General features: G+C 30.4%; 1 protein-coding gene across 16 annotated transcripts in view; it reads right to left on the bottom strand.

Moving 5' to 3' along the window:
• Window positions 1-6,515: 6,515 nt before the first annotated feature.
• Window positions 6,516-17,936, bottom strand: part of LOC143230047 (C-Jun-amino-terminal kinase-interacting protein 4-like) — a 100,640-nt gene continuing 89,219 nt past the window's right edge. For all 16 annotated transcript variants that reach the window (XM_076463023.1, XM_076463011.1, XM_076463012.1 and 13 more), the window contains 4 exons: window positions 15,457-15,570; window positions 12,984-13,163; window positions 10,400-10,540; window positions 6,516-7,698 (listed from right to left, as the gene is read on the bottom strand). In XM_076463023.1, the coding sequence (XP_076319138.1) occupies window positions 7,574-7,698; window positions 10,400-10,540; window positions 12,984-13,163; window positions 15,457-15,570 (560 nt within the window). In that variant the 3' untranslated portion in view covers window positions 6,516-7,573. The remainder of the gene's footprint in view (window positions 7,699-10,399; window positions 10,541-12,983; window positions 13,164-15,456; window positions 15,571-17,936) is intronic.

The following is a 17,936-nucleotide window of genomic DNA, read 5'->3' as shown; positions in this document are numbered from 1 at the left end:
GTGTTTAAGATTGTAAAGGGAAATGACAGTGTTAGTGTATCATTTTTTTAAAGTATTTAATGATGTTAATGTTAAGACTAGGAGGGAAACAAATTTTGGATGAGAAGAAGTAATCTTTAGCTAAGGGCAGATTTATTTTTCTGAAACAGGGTGGTTGGCTTATGGATTAGACTATCTTTGAAACAGGTGGATACAGTTAATAAGGAAAAGTTTGATGAATACTTGAATAATAAGGGCTTGTATTACGTTTTTGTTGTTGTTTTTAAGGGTTTTGTTTAACTTAGTAGATAGCATACCTTAAATAGATGGATCAAACATATGTTACATTTGTTAGGATGTTATTTTTATACTACATACCTACAATCCTATCTCAGGTCTGTAGGAGTACATCTTACATTAGAAGGCACCAATCCAGTTCTTTACATTAAATTTTTTTTGGTCTTTTATGTCAAAGCATCATTGATTATACTAATAATACCATATTTAAATACAACCTACAAGATAACACACATGGATTATACTTCACCTACTGGCAAAAAATAACACATTTAAGCAATTATTATTTTACATAAGTAATAATAATAGATACACACTCGCATATAATTATATATTACACAGCATGATTCTATCTAAAATTTATTGCGGTGACCCTCCCCCAGTTTCTACGCTCAGGTTTTATTATTATACTAACAATTTAAATATATCACTTATGTCAAACATACATCCAAACACTACCTGATATACTGCAACCAAAATCAGAACGTATCGTACATAATTGAATACTTATTGTCTTTGCATCGTTCAAGTAAATCACCTAGTTAAAATTATATACTACGCGTATTTACTATCAGTAATCTTACACTAACTTCCGAAAACTGAAAAACAACGGTTGTGAAAGTGCATATATAGTTTTTTTAAGAAGTGGACCATCCCGAAAATTTGTCTTTATTATGAACGTTTAATCTTCCAAAACTAAAACACTAGATATATGAGCGACAGACAAACTATAATTTATTAAACCATATTAAGTCAAGAAATGTTATAAAAGAATAGCGAACAAAGAAAAACAAAAAAAAATGTTATTTCGTTATATAGATTTCTAGATATACCATTTTTTAGATTTTTTTAATTTATAAATAGAAAGATTACAAATTTTTGTGGCTAAATGTTTTTATCTTTACTTTTTGTCTATCCGATGAAACGGCGGTAAGTCTACGGATTTCCATCGCTAAAATTCAAGACATGATACCCCGCGATGATTTAGTTTGTTTTGAATTTCGCGCAAAGCTACCCGAGGGCTATCTGCACTAGCCTTTCCTAATTTTGTAGTGTAAGACTAGAGGGAAAGCAGCTAGTCGTTACCACCCATCGCCAACTCTTGGGATACTCTTTTATCAACGAATAGTGGGATTGACCGTTAAATTTAAAAGGCCCCACGGTTTAAAGGGTGAGCATGTTTAGAGTTCATTTTCATACAGATACTAAAGACAGCCATGTGTCTCAGACCAGCGTTGTACTTGTCCTGAGTCATTCATCTTCTCCTGAAAATTAATACAATGTACATTTTGGTTTTTCTTCATTGATAGAGAAAAGCTTTGCTCAGCTGTATAAAAAAGATCAGACACTTGGCAAACTTGGTCGAATCGTCTTTACATAGATGTTGTTTGATCTAACAGTTTTATAAAAAGGCCCACTTTAAAATATTTCCGATTGCTATTTTTCTCGTTGTAGATGCGTTCATAAAGTTTCTTAAGTACAGTAATGTATTTTGCTAAAAGTTTAAAGTTACCATTAGAACGCGAACCAAGGACATCTTCAGAACCTCGAAAAATTATATTTGTTTCAGACCTGTGCATTTGTGTCCAATATAGTGAAACTCGCCCAGTTTGTACGGAAAGAAAGTTGTGCGGTTTATTTTTTTTTTCTTGATAATGAGAAACCCATTTAAAATAAAAACGTATCTCAGAACGGCTGGTCACCTGAAGATGACCTAGGAAGGTCGAAAGTTGTTCTCTGCTTATCAGTAAAAGTTTTAATACCCATACCAGCCGTTCTGAGATAAATTTTTATTTATTTTTTCTACAAAATGTTTCTCTTTACTTTTCTAGTTTTCTTTAGATATTATAAACAAATGTTTCATTATTTATATTTGGTCCAACGAAAATTAAAGAACAGCTACTGCGTTAGATATCTACCAGAAACTGCTCAGAGGTCACTCAGATGAGTTGTGAAGAATAACGGAATATTTATTATTAAAGCATTTTTCCATTTTAATGTTAGCTAAAATTCCATATTGAAATATTTAAGATGGAGCAAAGTCAGTTTAGAAGAACACACATTTCAATGTAGAAACTTAAACCCGTAAATAATATTTACCAGAAATGACACAAGTGAATATTCTACTACGTGATAATGAACCTGTTTGCAATACCAACATAAAACTAAACTTCTAGTCAAACTTTTATGCATACGTTATTCAGATATAGTTAAGGCTTTGCATATTCAATATATAACAAGATTTTCCTAGAAAAACTCTGGATGAGTGAATCGTCTTGTTATACTTAGTTGTGTTTAATTAACTTTAAATGTGCAGAACATACAGTTCTGTCAATGTTAAAGTAGTTCATGTTATGTTTCGTTAAGGTAGGTTTATTTTCTTGCTTATAGTTTCTTCCTCTTCGATACATGAATCAAATATAACATATGAAAAACTATTCTGTTTTATAAACACCTCACTAAAGTAAGCCAATACAGCATATACCTGTGATCGGAATCCCATGAGAAAACGTTTTTGAGTTATATTTATTTTTTTCTCTCTGTGTGATTCAGTGGGGCTCTTTGTTGGTGCTTCCCCATGGTTTTGAGAGGCCCTAACGAAAGCTTTGCAAGCGAAAATATATTTACAAAATACGTTACATAAAATTTCATGCCACATGCATGAATAAATAGTAAAAAGCACAAGACACCACAATGAAATTTTTAGTTCCTATGACGACCTGATACACGGGATTTGTCGATGCCTGTTCTAATTGTATTGTGATTATTGAAGTGTTAAAGAATGATTCGAATCAACTGGTAAATTGGACATATATTTATAAAATAACCTTTAACTATAGTAAATTTAAAGAGATCCATCTGAGTTACCATAATTTATATCACAAGGTTAATGTAATCTAAGCAAACTGTATAGAGTGACTGAAGAAAAGGATCCAGGCTTAATGGTGGATAACTCCGATCCAATACAATGTCTCACCTCCATGACTCTCGCTTTAAAACAATCTAATGTTTGATGTTGCATTCCTATTCATAAATATATAATTCTGTAAAAAAATGGTGTTACTTTGATAAAGCAAAAAATTCATACTTTGTGAAAAATTGGTTTGTTTTGAATTTCGTGCAAAGCTACACAAGGACTATCTGCCCTAATTTAGCAGTGTAAAACTTAGAGAGAAGACAGCTAGTCATCACCACCCACTGTCAACTCTTGAGCTACTCTTTTACCAACAAATAGTGGAATTGACCATAATTTTATAACACCTCCACGGCTGAAAGGGTGAGCATATTTGGTGTGGCGGGTGAAAAATTGTAAGACTTGAATGTGGTAATCAATCACAAATATTACTCTAATTATAAATATTTAAGAAGTTTTTGAGAAATGTGTCAATTGTAGGAATTTGTTCTAAATTTTTCTTTACATGAATCGAATCATCATATTTTTTTTGTGTTTATACAAAATTGTGTTTTTTCTATGTCTTTTGTTCTCCAACCATTATTGAAAATTTTTATTCTCTTGTACTCAACTTAAAAATGTGTTTGAGAGTTGTTTTATTAAAACAAAACTATTTCTTTCTAATGAAACGCCAATTTTATGCAACAAAGTGCCAGATTTTTGCAATAATTAGGAATTTCCGATATTGAAAAATACAAGCTATAATTACCAAACGACCTAGCTAATTTGATTCTCATTTGGAAACAAACACTCTTTTGAAGTAATTTTGCTGACATAATTAAGTTCTCACTTTGAAACAATCAAACTTTCAAGATGTCTTCAAAAAGTAATAAAAAAATAAATAAAAAGGTAGACTGTATAAAATATATTTGGGTGAGACATTGTCCGTATCTTGGATAAGTCACCCAAGTAATCAGATAATGCTCTGTTAATAATGTGGTATATTGCAATCACACTGATTTTGCTTGATAATGATTGGATAGATCTTCAGAATAATAGGAGATCCAATCAGGTTATTTATTATAGAATAACACCCTACTTCCAAATATGAATTCAACAATATTTATTTAGACTTGTTTTTGATACTCAATTTCACTTTTATGAGTTTTTTAAAAGATTACTTCTTTTTTAAAGTTGCGTATCAGACTGTATAAAGTTCTGTACATTGTAAGAGACAATATACTTATCCAGATTGATTCCACTGTCACCTTATTTGTTCAATCCCATTCAACTACAGAAAAGGCTGTACCTTTGAAACATCACTTGTTCTAACCTTGAAGGAAATTACTGTTGACATTTTTGTATGACTAGCACAATTACAGTAAGATCATATACAGGAAAAACAAGTATTAATCCTTAAAGACCAACAAGATAAACAGTGGTGGTTAGATTGAGATGAACTTAACAGCTATCTCTACCCTATGTTATTCAAACCCTGTACAAAACAAAGAACAAAGGATAAGTTCAAAATAAAAACTACTGTAATACAAGAAGACAGCAATGAGTAACATATTTATATATTAGACTAGTAGTAAAGTTAACAGAATTTCGGGTGTATTTGTGGAACGTACTGATTACAAGTCAAAAGAGGTAATTATTTTTTTATACAATTCACTAATTATGCTTCAATTACAATCCTATATACAGTTTTGTCTCCCCATCTAAGAAAGGATAGTGACTGATTGGAAAAGGTTAAGAGGATGGTTATTACATGATGATAAGGTTGTCTTGTAAGAGTGGGTTACAGTTTCATAACTTACCTTCTTCTGAGGTTTGTTCTGAATTTTCCACAAAGCTACACAAGGGCTGTCTTCACTAACCATCCCTAATTTAGTAATTAAAGTCCAGAGGGTAGGCAGCTAGTCATCAACACCCACCACCAACTCTTGGGTTATTCTTATACCAACACATAGTGGGATTGACCATCACATTATAATGACAGAGTGAGCATGTTTGGCAGGATAGGAATTCATATCTGCAATCCTCAGATTGCAAATCAAGCACCCTTTATACAATATTCTGAAAATAGTTGGATTACAGGACACAAGATGAAAATTTAGAAAAGACAGAGAATGTTCAAATTTGGAGAATTTTATTTTTGTAACAAATCAATGGCTTATGGAATAAAATGCCATTATAAGTAGTGGAAGCCAGTACTTTACAGAAGTTTAAGGGTGGGTTATTATTTTTTACTTTTCCAAGAGTGGGTGTGGAAGGATGTTCTTTAAGGATCAAATACTGAGATATGTTATAGTTGGCAAAAAGACAAAGCAAAATATTTTCTACACTGATGTTTGTAAAACTTGAATACAGGGTTTGATATTTTACTGAACTTTGTTTAAACATGTTTTTTATACTAATGACACAGATTACAGACATTTCCATTGTGTTCTCAATCAGAAACTTTTAATTAAATAGATATATTCTATATAAAATATCAACAATTATGTTTTAAGGTTCATATATTGTGAACTTAAGCTTCATTAAATGGTCAAAGTTTATCACAATAACAGAAATTCTTGTCCTTGTTTTCTAAAATAAATATTATTTTTGAAACTGTGTATGTCCTGTCAATACATTTACAAGTTTTTACAATAATGCAATCTATTATCACATTTAACCTGTATAAATGTTATGTTTTTAATTTTTTTTTACTAATTAATAAAATGGTTAATTACAGGTCATGTTCCTTTTACAATTTTACATCAGTTTCACTGCAGCTGTTGGTTTACAATATTCTTTTTCAGAAAGTTAGGGGTTGCATTAATTTATACTAAAAACATGTTGTTTGCAATACTTTCATCACTTTATTAAAAATATTATTTTGCAAGTGAATCTGAGTTTATTATAATTTCTTGTAATAGTGTCCACTAGTTTAATACAACTGGTGGTGTAAAAATAAAAAGTTTTTTAAACTGGAAATGAGTTTGTTTGATTGTTTTGGAATTTCGCACAAAGCTACTCGAGGGCTATCTGTGCTAGCTGTCCCTAATTTAGCAGTGTAAGACTAGAGGAAGGGCAGCTAGTCATCACCACCCACTGCCAACTCTTGAGCTACTCTTTTACCAACAAATAGTGGGATTGACCATCACATTATAACACCCCCACGGCTGGGAGGGCGAGCATGTTTGGCGCGACCGGGATGTGAACCCGCGACCCTCAGATTACGAGTCGCATGCCTTAACACGCTTGGCCACGCCGGGCCTTGGAAATGAGTTAGTGTTTTTAATATTTGGTATTTTTAACTTGTTGTGTCACATACGAGTAAAATTATTAAAAACAATACTTTTATATTTTCTAACTAATAATTTATTTACTGACAAAACACAGTACTTTGAAAACCCTTCTCTTTACATAGTTTCATGGACCTCTTCCAACGTTTAGCAATTATGCCAAGGTAAATACGCATAAGAAGCAATTTAAATATATGTTGGTTCATCATTTGAACCATACATTTAATTTATACATAACTAACATTTCTTCAATCTTAATATATAATAGATCAAAGAAGAAGACAAAAACTGTCTTAAAGTAACATGAATACAGAAATTTCACAAGTTCTACTTTGTAGTTTTCTTTTATTTTCTTTACAACATCAAATAGTTTATTTTTTCCCATAATTAAACTTCACTCTTTATCTTTAGAGAATTCTAAGCTACTTTTGATATTTAGAATGAAGTACAAAAATTTGGTAAGTAAGCAAAATTCACAACACTTGAAATAAGGTGGTCAAGTGTTGGTTCAAGTACAAAATGTAATAAACCAAAAATGGCAAAATAAACCAGCCACAAAAACAAGGTCTATTAATTACATCTTTAAATATATATATATTAAATAAAATTTGATATGAAATTTCAGGCATATAAAAACATACATGTCCACCATAGGGAACTAAACCACAGATTTTGGCATTCTGAGACTGTAAACTTACTTTTGACCCACTGGGGGCCTACATACACTCAAATATGCATAAAACATTAAACAAGTATCTTAGCAAAATATATGGAAATGAACCATTTACATCAATTGGGTAAAAACTTACAAATGTATATAATTAAAATTCTGTCAAAGAAACAACTTAAACCCAGTAGAAGCATGTCCACAGTTTTAGTTAATGCAAAGTCATATACATTAATTCTACAAATTGAACATTAGTGATAATTTAAATCTATGTACAAAATGTTCACAATATCTGAAAGAAGTATTTGTAAGCACATTTTATATGCAACACTATATTCACTTTATCTAAGAAATAAATATTAGAGATAAAGATACAGCTGAGAGTAAATCACAATGATAAATTTAACTTAAGCATGATGACTGTAGAGTGAGGTTTCCACTTCATCAGCCATGGGCTACTTGCCAAACAATTAGGTGACTTCTGTCCTCCTTTGATTGGCTATGATGTGTTTTCTTTTCCCCTGAAGATTTGAGCACTCCACTACTTTTGTCATCATCAGCTCCATCACCTATAATAAATGAAATTCCTTACATCACATTTCTTTTAACCTTTACTCAAGAAACAGTTACTTTTAACCATTCAGATGCTACAGTCAGATTTATCTAACTTGACACTTATAGCCCTTTGGATGCTACAGTCAGATTTATCTAACTTGACACTTATAGCCCTTTGGATGCTACAGTTGGATTTATCTAACTTGACACTTATAGCCCTTTGGATGCTACAGTTGGATTTATCTAACTTGACACTTATAGCCCTTTGGATGCTACAGTCAGATTTATCTAACTTGACACTTATAGCCCTTTGGATGCTACAGTCAGATTTATCTAACTTGACACTTATAGCCCTTTGGATGCTACAGTCAGATTTATCTAACTTGACACTTATAGCCCTTTGGATGCTACAGTTGGATTTATCTAACTTGACACTTATAGCCCTTTGGATGCTACAGTTGGATTTATCTAACTTGACACTTATAGCCCTTTGGATGCTACAGTCAGATTTATCTAACTTGACACTTATAGCCCTTTGGATGCTACAGTCAGATTTATCTAACTTGACACTTATAGCCCTTTGGATGCTACAGTCAGATTTATCTAACTTGACACTTATAGCCCTTTGGATGCTACAGTCAGATTTATCTAACTTGACACTTATAGCCCTTTGGATGCTACAGTTGGATTTATCTAACTTGACACTTATAGCCCTTTGGATGCTACAGTTGGATTTATCTAACTTGACACTTATAGCCCTTTGGATGCTACAGTCAGATTTATCTAACTTGACACTTATAGCCCTTTGGATGCTACAGTCAGATTTATCTAACTTGACACTTATAGCCCTTTGGATGCTACAGTCAGATTTATCTAACTTGACACTTATAGCCCTTTGGATGCTACAGTTGGATTTACTGCACATTTCCTCGTAGTGTGACAGTTGGAATACTCACACATCCTCAAAGTTTCTGCCTTGGTATCGTGCGTGAAAAAACAACTAGTAGATCATGATACTGTACTAAGAAAGGTCAAATTCTACATTTCATTTTTTAGTGGATAATTTACACTTCAAGATCCCACCTAAAATATAATTACACACTAAAAAGGTTAAGTTAACTGCTAATAAAGCATCTGAGATTTGTTAAACTTCTTTGAGTTATCTTATATACTGGTTTAATATGTGCTTGTCATGAGTTTTGTATTTACAGTAAAGCTAAGAAGGCTAGAATTACTGATAAAAGATAAGATAGCCAGTCACCAGAACCCTACTATCCATACTATTATGCATTAAAACTGTATCCAAATCATAAACTTAGAATCCAGCACCCTATTACAGAAATATATTCATACAAATCTAGAATATCCTGTATGTTCAAGTATAATATCATGTGCAGGTTTTAAACAATCATTCAATACTGAAACTGATTTTCTTCATAATACATGTCTGATATTGTATGTTAGCTTTCAACTGTGCTTTCCAGTTATGATTATTTTTCTGACTGCTGGATTACACTTGTTTTAAGTTTTTCTACTTTATATACATTACAAAAGATATGATGTTAATTGGCTGCAAGTACAGAAGTAAACCAGCATGCAGTATTGCCTTCTTCCATAACAGATGTTACTACTATATGACACAGATAAGTTGAAGTAAGTAGCACTCCAAACTTATTCAATACTTTACAATATTTGTTTATTTTTTCCCACTGTTATTATTAATAAAACTAGTTTATCAACCAGATTTGTATAGCAAAGGTCTGACAATTTACAAGGATTACGTTTTCATTGATGATTTATATACAATAAAAAGATTAAATGTAAATGATAATTTTTCTCTTTATTTTTAAAATTTTGGAGACTTCAATCTATTTAAATGTAAGTAGTTATTAAAACTGTTAAGCCTAAACAAATCAACTACACATTCCTTATCATATTTAAGAGAAACTGTAGATTAAAGAGTTCAAACAAGAAGTGTAAATACACTGTATCAGTGATACAGGGATGAAATACACACAAGGATTGACAAGCTTATCAGTAAAATACAGCAGGTGGTTCTTACGATTATACAAATACAGTAAAACATAAAATAGCAGTACCAAGTAGCATATCTATTATATAGAGACTTGAATATATATCAATAAAATTTTGTAATATACTTTAACATTACAAGAGGTGTAACAATATCATAAGCTTATTCCATTTTATCCACAAATAAACTATGCAGAATCACTTTTTGTAGTGGAATTCTTGAAATAGGAGAATATGTCCAAAAACACCTTAATTTATTTACTATCATATTAACTCTTAGAAATGACCACCATGTTTTGTTAATGCTCAACAACAACTTCACAGATGAAACATTTAGCCGAGAATAGGATATTTCACATACAGCTATTACTGTAATGCACATTTATGATTTATACAGTTAAAGTAATGGTTTCAAAGTTCTGTGTCCACACATTAAAACAATAAGGTTGTAGAAGTATGCATAGTTGTTAGCTCATTACTGTATTATAAGATGTAAACACATACACATGAACCTTCAAAGTAATTTCATGCCAGATCATTAAGAAATAATTAATATATATATTTAAAAGGCATAATCACTCACTGTATATTTAGATTTTATTTTTATCCAGAATGTATGTGAGAATACCATTTTATAATCAGGAAATTATATATCTCCTAAAAGGAGAAAATTAATAAACTTACCAATGCGAAAGTCAATATAACCTTCTCCTCCTGAGATGACTAACATATATCTAGATTTTAAACTGTCAGAATTTCCTTCAGAGTTTGTGGTACTGTCACCAGCATTACTAAGTGTTGTAGTTGTATTCATTACACCTTGACCTTTAAAATAAGATCAGCACTTCATATCATGGACACTTTTTTCATACAAGTAAGATTAAAATAATAGAAATTTTTGAAAAGTTAAGTTAAAACATGTTCATCAAAGGATCAATCCACTTCTAAAGTTAGGTGATAATCATTATTGTTCACCATAAACATTTAATTTATAACTATTTTCAAACTTGAATTTTCATGAAAAGCATTCCACTGGCAGATTGGTGACACAGTTTTGCTAATCAACATAGTTAGGTAGGGACATTACCAAAAAACAAAATCTAAGTGAACATTCTATATTCACTTACTGTACACTCCAACAATACTGAAAACAAAGTGACTGTTCTCTGGACAACTTACTGTACACTCCAACAATACTGAAAACAAAATGACTGTTTCTGGACAACTTACTGTACACTCCAACAATACTAAAAACAAAATGACTGTTCTCTAGATAACTTACTGTACACTCCAACAATACTGAAAACAAAATGACTGTTCCCTAGATAACTTACTGTACACTCCAACAATACTGAAAACAAAATGACTGTTCTCTAGATAACTTACTGTACACTCCAACAATACTGAAAACAAAATGACTGTTCTCTAGATAACTTACTGTACATTCCAACAATACTGAAAACAAAATGACTGTTCTCTAGATAACTTACTGTACACTCCAACAATACTGAAAACAAAGTGACTGTTTTCTAGATAACTTACTGTACACTCCAACAATACTGAAAACAAAATGACTGTTCTCTGGACAACTTACTGTACACTCCAACAATACTGAAAATAAAATGACTGTTCTCTAGATAACTTACTGTACACTCCAACAATACTGAAAACAAAGTGACTGTTCTCTAGATAACTTACTGTAGATTCCAACAATACTGAAAACAAAATAACTGTTCTCTAGATAACTTACTGTACACTCCAACAATATTGAAAACAAAGCTACTGTTCTCTAGAACTTGTTTGATCATTTTATAGACTAATTGAAATAAGAAGATCTAAGAAACTACAGCAGGTGTACAACACCTTTTACGAGAACATGTAACTAAAATCATGAAAAATCCAGGTATTTATGAAAGCCAGTGTTACAATTAGAATATTAGATTATATATGAACAGATCTCATCAGATGCACTCTAAAAACATATAGTTTTATGTATTATTCTGTTATCTAATAAAAGTTATAATAAATTAACATTTTCTTAAAAGGCCCACTTTTCTTTTTGTCCACCTCCTGTATGTACATATTACAAGATTCGCTCAAGCTTCCCATAGTGGTGACATATTATTGTTGTGAAAAGTTATGTATATTTATGGTAATAGCTAGACACATGAGATGTAACATGATTGTTTAACTACCGAATACATAAAGTCTTCCTTCTTTCTCAGAATTGAGTTACTTTTTGAGATGCAGTTAGAAATATTTCTAATTATATCTGAATATTTATCTTGATATTAAAAAGTGGTTTAATTTTGAAACATTGTGTTATTACCTGGCTAATTAGGTTTTTAATTCTTCTGGTTCTTTTCCTAATTCTTTTGATATTTATATAAATTAATTATTCATGTTTTATTGTTTATTAATGTTTATACCTAGTCCTGGCTAGGCATGTGTTTACTAAGTATTTGTTTTTCTGTAAGTGTTAAAATTCGAATTGTAGTTGTTTTAAAGATTTTTGTTTGGATTTCTGTTGTTATATTTAATAAACTGTTTCGTTTGGCTCTGGTTGTAGCTGTCTCTTCATCAGTCAGTTACAAATATTTTCTGTATCACTAACTGCACACCACAACAACTGATAAGAGTGTATTTCCTAGATAACTTACCATGCACCCTCAGTTATAAAGAAAATGATGACTGTTTTTTGGATCACTCATTGAACACACCAATAATATCAATATTGAAAATAAAGTGAATGTTTTCTACTCTAAGATAACTTTATGTACTCCCCAACAATACTGTTATTCATGTTGTAAACGTGACTTGATAAAGTGGTTCTAGTAAAAAAATGTGTTTCTCCAACACTAAGAAAACTACATCAAGATGTCAAAATATGGTGAGTATTGTTTATGAAGTGCCATGTTGTAAAGGTAATATTCTTAATATAGTAGTTTTAGTAAAAAAAATATTTCTCCAAGAACAATAAAAACTAGCTGAATATGCTAAAACATGGCAAGTATTGTAAAGGTAATATTCTTAATAAAATAGTTCTGTTAAATAAAAAGGTTTTATTGTGTAGTGTAAGAAGCATGGGAAACATTCAGCTGACAATAGATATTGTTTGTACAACCTCTAAATAAAAATAAATATTTTATATTGATATATGTGTTCAGTTTCTCCAAAACTGTATAAAATAACACCAACTGTACCACTTACACATTTTTAAAGGTCATATACAACTAAACTGTTGTTCAAAATTGAAATAATTAAGTACCTGGTACCGCTACAAAAAATTTAACAGAATCTCGATGACCATGGAAAGACAGCTGAGCTTGAGTCATAGAACAGTATGGGATAAAGCTATCCGGAGTAACATTTTCATTGCTATCACCAAAAACTCTCATCATCCCACCTGGTGTTTTCACTTCAGTCTCAGCTGCTGGTTGCTTGTATGCTACATGGTCAAACAGAACAAATAACACAAGTATACTATCGTTAATCTGTTATAAAATCTTATTTAAGCATTTTTATATTTTAAATTTTTAAAATAAGATAAATTTAAACAGCTATATCCATTATCGAATTAGTACTTCAGTTGAATGACTGGCATTATATTTCAAGAGTCTTCCTTACCCATCATCCCATTAAACATGAATAATAAACCACAAAAACCAAGATCAAATTATTGTATGAATACTTGTAATAAATATAATATTTTGCAAGTGGATCTTTAGAAATTAAAAATATTTAACAACCTGAGCACATGAATTAGCTTTTTTGTGAAATACTATACCTGATAAAACAACAACTTTCAAACACTTTAATGTTACCACATTTTAGATATGATATAACCTACATGAAAAACTAAATAGATTTTCTATATTTAATAAACATGAATAACTACAATTCATTTTGCTATACCCACTGCAGTATATCCTTTAAAGCACACATACTGTATTATTTTCACTCCCACTCAACTATCCACATTGTATCATTTTTCAATCCTACTTATGTATAATTCTGAAGTATCTATATTACATTATTTTTTCTGTGTGTGTGTGTGTGTGTTTAAAATACAATTGAGGTTTTATTTCACTGTGTGTGCACTTAAAATACATCTCAGACTTTATTTCACCATGTGTGTGTTTTAAAATACATCTCACGTTTTATTTCACCATGTGCATGTTTAAAATACATCTCACGTTTTATTTCACCATGTGAGTATTTAAAATACATCTCACGTATTATTTCACCATGTGAGTATTTAAAATACATCTCAGACTTTATTTCACCATGTGTGTGTGTTTAAAATACATCTCACGTTTTATTTCACCATGTGCATATTTAAAATACATCTCACGTATTATTTCACCATGTGAGTATTTAAAATACATCTCACGTTTTATTTCACCATGTGCATATTTAAAATACATCTCACGTTTTATTTCACCATGTGCGTATTTAAAATACATCTCACGTTTTATTTCACCATGTGAGTATTTAAAATACATCTCGCGTGTTATTTCACCATGTGAGTATTTAAAATACATCTCCGCGTTTTATTACACCATGTGAGTATTTAAAATACATCTCACGTTTTATTTCACCATGTGCGTATTTAAAATACATCTCACGTTTTATTTCACCATGTGTGTATTTAAAATACATCTCACGTATTATTTCACCATGTGAGTATTTAAAATACATCTCACGTTTTATTACACCATGTGAGTATTTAAAATACATCTCACGTTTTATTTCACCATGTGCGTATTTAAAATACATCTCACGTATTATTTCACCATGTGAGTATTTAAAATACATCTCACGTTTTATTACACCATGTGAGTATTTAAAATACATCTCACGTATTATTTCACCATGTGCGTATTTAAAATACATCTCACGTTTTATTACACTGTGTGTGTGTTTAAAATACATCTCATGTATTGTTGCCTGGCCAGGCAACAACCCAGATCTCAATCATACTGAAAACTACTGGTAGGTAATAGATTATAGAGTATAAGAGCAAAAACTGAGAAGCACCTTGGAACTATAGGAAGCCATAATCAGCATATACATCATGAAATGAGCCTTCCTTACATTCAGTCCCTTGTGTACTCTATGCCCTGGCAATGTTGAGCAGTTATCAAGGCCAGAGAAGGCACAATCAAAGAAACAGAATCTGTTACCACTTCCTGTCAGTTATATTAGAGGTGTTACCTTTAAACTTAGGTTTTCTTACTGAGAGAACATTTTAGTATTTGTTGATCATCTGCTGTAAGTCACAGCTGATTTATTAATGGAGATGCATATATGTAATTGGAAAACTTAAACAAGAGTCAGCTTACACCACAAAACGTCCATAAACATTTTACACTGGTTCTGACACTCCCACAATGGACAATCTTATAAAAAAATTACGAGCCAAAAAAGTGTGATGCAATACTTTTTTCTAGCACTGTAAAATATTTTTCTGAAGTTTTACACCTAGTATTTTGTACGATTAAAAACAAAATTTAATTTGAGTGAGAAGAACTGCTTATCCATTTTTGTTCCATCTTTCAGTCATGATACTTTAACCTCAAAAAGGTTAAACTTAAATAGAGTATTACTTAATAAGAAGTAAAAAATTATACATCTTTTTAAAAACCATTTTTTCATTTATTTTAAAAAACAATTAAATAAATGTCATTACATGAGAACACAGATAAATTATTACATTTATATCTTAAACACATTTTTACCTTCGGAAAGAGGTACAGATATTGTAACCCCATTGCCTGTTCCCATCCAGAGGCGATTACATGAAACTAAAAGGGCTGTAATACGAATAAAAGAAAATCCTAGCTTGCCAGTACCTATAAAACAACAATTAGCATTACAAAATACATTTTGTGACCTGTAAAACAATAATTAGCATTACAAAATACATTTTGTGACCTGTAAAACAACAATTAGCATTACAAAATACATTTTGTGACCTGTAAAACAACAATTAGCATTACAAAATACATTTTGTGACCTGTAAAACAACAATTAGCATTACAAAATACATTTTGTGACCTGTAAAACAACAATTAGCATTACAAAATACATTTTGTGACCTGTAAAACAACAATTAGCATTACAAAATACATTTTGTGACCTGTAAAACAACAATTAGCATTACAAAATACATTTTGTGACCTGTAAAACAACAATTAGCATTACAAAATACATTTTGTGACCTGTAAAACAATAATTAGCATTACAAAATACATTTTGTGACCTGTAAAACAATAATTAGCATTACAAAATACATTTTGTAACCTGTAAAACAACAATTAGCATTACAAAATACATTTTGTGACCTGTAAAACAACAATTAGCATTACAAAATACATTTTGTGACCTGTAAAACAACAATTAGCATTACAAAATACATTTTGTGACTTATGAAACAACACTGAGCATTACAAAATACATTTTGTGAGAAAACATGTGAAGCAAAAGAAAAAAAAAACAACACTTAGTAAAATAGAACTAACAATTTCTAAATATGTTGGCTTTTAAAGTTACTACTAATCCCACAGGTATAAATAAATTAAGAGAATACAGATGATTTAACATATGTAAGAAAATTTACAAATATATCTTCATGAAGTTTTTCACATGAGAAATATTCTTTACAAAACATTCTAAGCTCTTGAGTCACAAAAACACTACTCAGCTGTAAGTGAAGCATTTTAAATCTTATTGTACTTGTCTTGGAAACAATAGATATTCTTAATAAAGCATCTTGAATCTCACAGAAACTACACAGTCTAAGTGAAGCATTTTAAATATAATAATATATCCTGACAACAAGAAATACTCTGAATAAAACATCTTGACAGAAAGAAAAGACTACTCAGTCTTAAATAAAGCATATTAAATCTTACTAAAACAGTCCTGGCAACAAGATGTATTATTAATAAAAACTCACAAAAACACTATTCAGTTGGCAGATAATAAAATGTTTAATTTCAGAGTGATGGATTCTTGCCCTATGCAAGGAACTTGGTGAACAGAGTGAGTTCTATACATTAGAGTATATAAATCCTAAACCTTTTTCTGTAATAATCTCAATTATTAAAAATCTTGTCTCACTAAATCTCAAATAATAGAATACTAAAATTATGTTGTAAACAGGATGATATTAACAATGAGTTATTATTAAAGTACATAACTGCATAAAGATTTTAATTCTGATGTTGTTGACAGAACTGTCAAAAATCTAAAAAATAGAGGTAAAAATACTAAGTAAAAACCATTTGCCGAAAAGTGGTGTATATCAGACTTACCTTGTCAAAAAAAATACACATTTTTAAAATCAAATATTTTTCCAATGTATAAACTGATAAACAAAGTTAGCTAGATTTTTAATACAGTTAAAGATAAGATTAATTTAATGGGAAAATTTGATGTATATATAAAGTATCATGTGAATGTCAAATAGCTTACATAGAACAAAATAGAAGAAATATAAAATGTTACAAACAATACTACTCACACCTTCAGCAGAATACATCAGTGAAACTAAACACACAGTTTAATGGGAAAAAAACTTATTTTAGCACAACTTGGATGTTTAACTAATACGAACATACATGAATTTATTGAAATAAATAAATATAAAAAGTAAATTTACATTATTAAATAAGGATGATGGATCAGATGGAAATGTTGTCAGCAGGTGGCAGGAAATTTTTTACTATGCAGATTGGTCAACTGATAATTGTATAAATAAAGGTTATGTTTGTGAAATATTATACTTCTGAGGATAACATACTGATATACAAGGAAACATGTAGGCTGTATGAGATGACCTTCCAGTCTCATTGCAGTTTATAATTAATTTTAATCTTGTATAGTAAGATATTAATCAGTGATGATGAGAAAACCCACTTGTAGAAAAAAATATATATGTAAAAACAGCTGGTATGGGTAGAGAAAATTCTATGTAGAGGAGCAGACAATGTTTCGACCTTCTTCAGTCATCGTCAGGTTCACAAAAGTAAGATATTGTTATTTTATTGTACTTTTGAGATTGGAAACTGCCTCATTTTTAGAACTGTGTATAACATAATTGTTGTTTTTAAAATTACTGAAATTTTTAATATCAGCTCCTGTTATAACACAGATTTTATTTTTAAAATACTTTACTGTTTATTAAGACACACATAACATACGTAATATTTCATGC

This window comes from Tachypleus tridentatus, chromosome 10, assembly GCF_004210375.1.
Source record: "Tachypleus tridentatus isolate NWPU-2018 chromosome 10, ASM421037v1, whole genome shotgun sequence".
In the NCBI taxonomy this organism is placed as follows: domain Eukaryota; kingdom Metazoa; phylum Arthropoda; class Merostomata; order Xiphosura; family Limulidae; genus Tachypleus; species Tachypleus tridentatus.
This window is presented reverse-complemented; position numbering and strand designations above follow the sequence as displayed.